Genomic DNA, 4,987 nt, shown 5'->3' with positions numbered 1-4,987 from the left:
TTTATCCCAAATCAAAACGACCTGTCGTTGGTTCCTCCCTAAACTGCCCTCGTAGTTCCCTTTTTTTTAATATGTTTTATATGAGTTCACTTTCGGACTTGTAAGTTGTTTTTTTATTTTTTTTTGGTTGCATTAATTTCATGCATGTAGTTTATTAAAGTTGAGCTTAATTTTCTTATAAAGCGACATTACAAGTTTAATTTATATTAGGAAGAGAAAGACTGTTTAATCTGACAAACGGTTGGTTAATAAAATGACTTAATCACCGGTATAGTTCATCACTTGCAAGTTGAGCTTAATCTTATTTTAGGAGAAACAAGACAATAATAAAAGTAAAAAAAAAAAAGAAAAAGAAAAAGAAACAATGCTTATTATTTCAAGAATAATGCTAAGCACATCAAATTTGTTCACAAAATGATGTGTCACTGGTCAAATTTGTACTTTAACACAAATAGAAATTTGATTAATAATTGTAATAAAAATTTATATAGTATAGAATATGCACATGAGCTGAGAGAATGTTACAAGATCCTTGGATCCGATCTTACCATTTATCGGGTTCCAAAAGTAGACCTGAAAATTTCTTACATGACCCATTAACATGACATGTAAACGATACGAAAACAACGGGTTTCGGATCGTTATCGGGTCACACAATAAGAACGCATTAATAACGAATCATTAATAGGTTTACACGAAAGTGACAAGCAAGTAACCTGTTTCAACACGTTAAGAAAAAAATTATTTTGTTGATTTTAATGTTTTAAACTACTTAAAAAAAAAACTTACTATAAAATACAATAGCCATAGTGTATATGTATATATTTTATATTAAAATATGTATTATTGTTTTATTATTCTACATAAATTTATAAAAAAAAGTTTTATTTCTTTTTATAGTATACTATAGGTAAGAAGTGAGATTAAAAAAATTATAAAACAATTTAAAAATAAAAATATCAAGTATTTCAAAAAGAGTTAATTGTAGCAATGGTCCCTCAACTTTAATCAAATTGGAGCAATGGTCCTTCAACTAAAAATCCATTACCATTGGTCCCTCAACTCATCAAAATGTGTAGCTATGATCCTTTTCGTCAACTTCGTTAGAATTTTGTCAAAATAAGCTATGTTCGAAAGACCATTGCTACAATTGGGATATCACAACTCATCAAAACGTGTAGATATGGTCATTTTTTGTCAACTTCATCAAAATTTTGTCAAAATGGGTTATTTTAGAAGGATCATTGCTACAATTGGGTTAAAGTTGAGGGACCATTACTCCAATTGAGTTAAAGTTGAGGGATCATTTCTCCAGTTAGATTAAAGTTAAGGGACCAATGATAATGAATTTTTAGTTGATGGACCATAGCTGCACGTTTTGATGAGTTGACGGACCAATGGTAATGAATTTATAGTTGAGGGACCATTGCTCCAATTCATTTAAAGTTAAGGAACCATTGCTACAATTTACTCTTTTAAAAATACCAAACACATTAAAAAAATATGTAATAATTAATTTACAATTGCGAAAAATATGAAATAATATGAAAATGCTTGAGATTGCATCCTTAATGCTTTGAGGATAGTACATTGTCATTTGAATTTTTAAAACCATACAAGCCCTCATGATAGTACATCGTCATTATATTAAATACAATAAATGTATTCATGTCGGTTATAACCGACAAGAATTCTTAAAAAGAATTTTGAATCCAACGGCTAGCTGGCGCTAGTTATCGTTGGATTCAAATTATTATTTTTTTTTTGTTTTTTTAAGGTTTTTTGGGCCTTTTAAAAAAAAAAAAATTCTATTTTTTTCCTATAAATACCTAAATCATTCCTCACAAAATTTTCACCATTCCTACACCATTTCAATTCTCATATTTTCCTTCCTCTTTCAAAAATCTATCCTTCAATTTTTTTAATAATTTTGAAATGGCTTCGTCTGCAATGAAAGGTAGGGCTTGACCCGAAAAGAAGATGAAGCTCTTTGCAAGGCTTATAGATGGGTTTCGGAAAATAGTGTGAAGGGGAATTGTCAAACAAATGACGGTGTTTGGACTCGTGTGTCCAAAAAATACTTAGAGTCCTATGACGGCACCACTCCAGTGAATATTCGAAACCACAAGAGTTGCTCTTCAAGATTGAAGAAACATCTTCAACCAAGTTCGAATAAATGGCATCAAACATTATTAGCAGTCGCAAGTAGACATGAAAGCGGCGCTAATTACTACGACGAAGTAAGTGTTTTCACAATTTATTTTAAATATTTAATTATATTACATTTAATTTCATAAATTAATTTTCTTTAATTTTTTTTCTAGGTACGCCAAGCGGAGGAATTGTACATGGACAGCAGCTCGAAACCCTTTCAGTTTCACAGTTGTTGGGAAATTTGTGAAGGGTGGGGTTATTTGAAGATCCACCACAGAGAGCTCCTACGCCGGTGTTCGGAACTGCATCCTCAACTGCAGATATGGATGAAGATGGATCTTCAACCATTCAACAAATAAGGGTAGAAAATCCGTCTTCGGGTGAAGGTTCCATACCTACGGCTATGGGACGAAACAATGCGCAAAGGTTGAAGGAAAAGGGCAAGACAAATGATGATTACGCCACTCAACATGAAGTGGTAGCCTCATTGCGATTATTGGCGGAGCAAAATGCCGTTAAGGCGGAAGAAAGGAAGTTTAGGCATGAAGAACGGGCCAAACAAATATAAGAAGAGATGGATGATAAGAATGTGGAAAGTAACACTTCGAATTACACTCCAATGAGTAAGGCCTATTTTGATAGGAAAAAAGAAAAAGAAATTATGAGCCGACAACAGTTGTTTACCTTTGACTATACTCCTACGATAGCGGATGATGAAGATGATGTTGATTATGGATATTAAATTTAAGTTGTTGTAGTTTTTAAATTTAAGTTAATGTTGTTTTCGAATTTAATTTGTAGTTTTTAAATTTAATTTGTCGTTTTTAAATTTTAGTTGTAGTTTTTAAATATAAGTTGTAGTTTTTAAATTTAAGTTGTTGTTGTTTTTAAATTTAAGTTGTTGTAGTTTTGAAATTTAAATAATAAATTATGTTTGGCCTTATGGCCCTCGGTTGGAGACGGTTTTTTGTGAGAGGGCTAAAACTAGCCCTCTGGCCCTTTGACATTTGGTTGGAGATGGAGGCAAATATGGCCCTATAATGTTCATTAAAATATTAGGCTATCTCTAACCGAAGGGTCCAGAGGGCTAGAGGGTCGAAAATAGCCCGAAAATGGTCTCCAACCGAGGGCTAAGCCAGACGGCTTGTGGAATCTGAGAGGGCCCCAAGGAATTTGAAAGGGCTGGCTGCATGCAGCCAGCCAACCAGCTCGGGACTGGCCAGAAAAATTATTATTTCTGTCGATTATAACCAACAGGAATCCTTAAGCTAAAATTCAATTGCAACGGCTAGCTGACGTTAGCTAGCCGTTGCATTTGATTTTGTTTTTTTTTGTTTTTTTGTTTTTTTTATTACAGTTTTATTATTATTATTTTTTTACAAAATTTTTCCTATAACTTCTATTTCACAAAAATTGTTTCATTTTATTTTAAATTCTATTTTTTTTTCCTATAACTTCTATTTCACAAAATTTGTTTCATATTTTTTTTTAAATTATATTTTTTTCCTATAACTTTGTAAGCCATTATACAACGTTAAATTAAATTAAGTAACATGAAACAACATTAAACAATATGAAACAATATTAAATAACATTAACAACATACAAATTATACAACATAAAAAAAAAACATTTAACAACATGAAACTTAAACAATATTTTTAAAAACATTTAACAACATAAAACTTAAACGCCTACCCCATGCTTCTTTTGGCCCAAAGATGTGCAACAAGATCTTATTGTAGGTACTTGTTTGTGGCATGATAACATATCATTCTATAGTGCCTCATGTACTCATTTATAGAGATACTACCAGTTATTGGATTGAAATGTAAATTAGGCCCATCATATATTTTTGCACAAGCCCTTCTTGACCTATTTGAATCTTCTTGGTCGTCATCGGACTCTCCATCAATATACTCATCTCGCTCATCCTCCACTATCATATTGTGTAATATGATGCAAGACATCATGATGGAGTCCAAATTTTCTCGACTCCACCCTCTTGCCGGTTCGCTAATGATCTTCCATCGTGCTCTCTCAACATCTTTCCAGTATGCCTCTTGGTGTAAGGTAAACAACTTTTCTGCGTTATTCCTAGGGTTTGGAATTGCTTGGACAAGTGTCGCTCACTTTGGGTAGATGTCATCTGCCAAGTAATACCTTATATTGTATTGACGGTTGTTGATGTAGAAGTCAAGTTGAGGTGTTTTACCTTCCATCAAGTTATTGAAGAGGGGTAACGGCTAATAACTGTAATGTCATTTTGGGATCCATGGACTCCAAAGAAAGCATGCCAGATCCATATGTCATATGAGGCAACCGCCTCTAACACAACAGTTGGCTTTCTCGACCTTCCGCTAAAGCCTCTTTGTCATCCGGTAGGACAGTTCTTCCAATCCCAATGCATGCAGTCTAATGACTTTATCATGCCCAGAAACCCACGGTCTTCAGCTTTGCGAATGAGCCGATTTAGATCTTCTTGATTTGGTTCGCGAAGGTACTCGTCTTTGTAAACCTGAACAATTGTGTCACAGAATTGTTCAAGAGTATCAAGGCATGTAGACTCAAACATACCATAGGTTTCATCTATCAAATCAGCTGGGGAGCCATAGGCCATCATTCGGAGTGCAACAGTAACCTTCTGATGAGGTGAGAAACCAAGGCGGCCTGCTCTGTCCCGCTTCTGTCGAAAGTATAGATTGACCTGCTGGACATCACAAAGTAAACGCTCGAAGACATGACGCCTCATCCGGAAGCGACGTCTGAAATCCTCTTCTGTGTACACCGAGTTGAGGTTGAAGTAGTTGTTCATTAGATTGGCATGCGACAT

At 34.0% G+C, this 4,987-nt stretch overlaps 1 protein-coding gene across 1 annotated transcript; it reads right to left on the bottom strand.

Annotated features, from left to right (window-relative positions):
- Positions 1-4,528: 4,528 nt before the first annotated feature.
- Positions 4,529-4,987, bottom strand: LOC137731338 (uncharacterized). Its single transcript, XM_068470441.1, has one exon. The coding sequence runs from the start codon at positions 4,985-4,987 to the stop codon at positions 4,529-4,531; it is 459 nt and encodes a 152-aa protein (XP_068326542.1).

This window comes from Pyrus communis, chromosome 4, assembly GCF_963583255.1.
Source record: "Pyrus communis chromosome 4, drPyrComm1.1, whole genome shotgun sequence".
Taxonomy (NCBI): domain Eukaryota; kingdom Viridiplantae; phylum Streptophyta; class Magnoliopsida; order Rosales; family Rosaceae; genus Pyrus; species Pyrus communis.
Note: the sequence above shows the minus strand (reverse complement) of the source record. Positions and strands in the feature narration are given on the sequence as shown.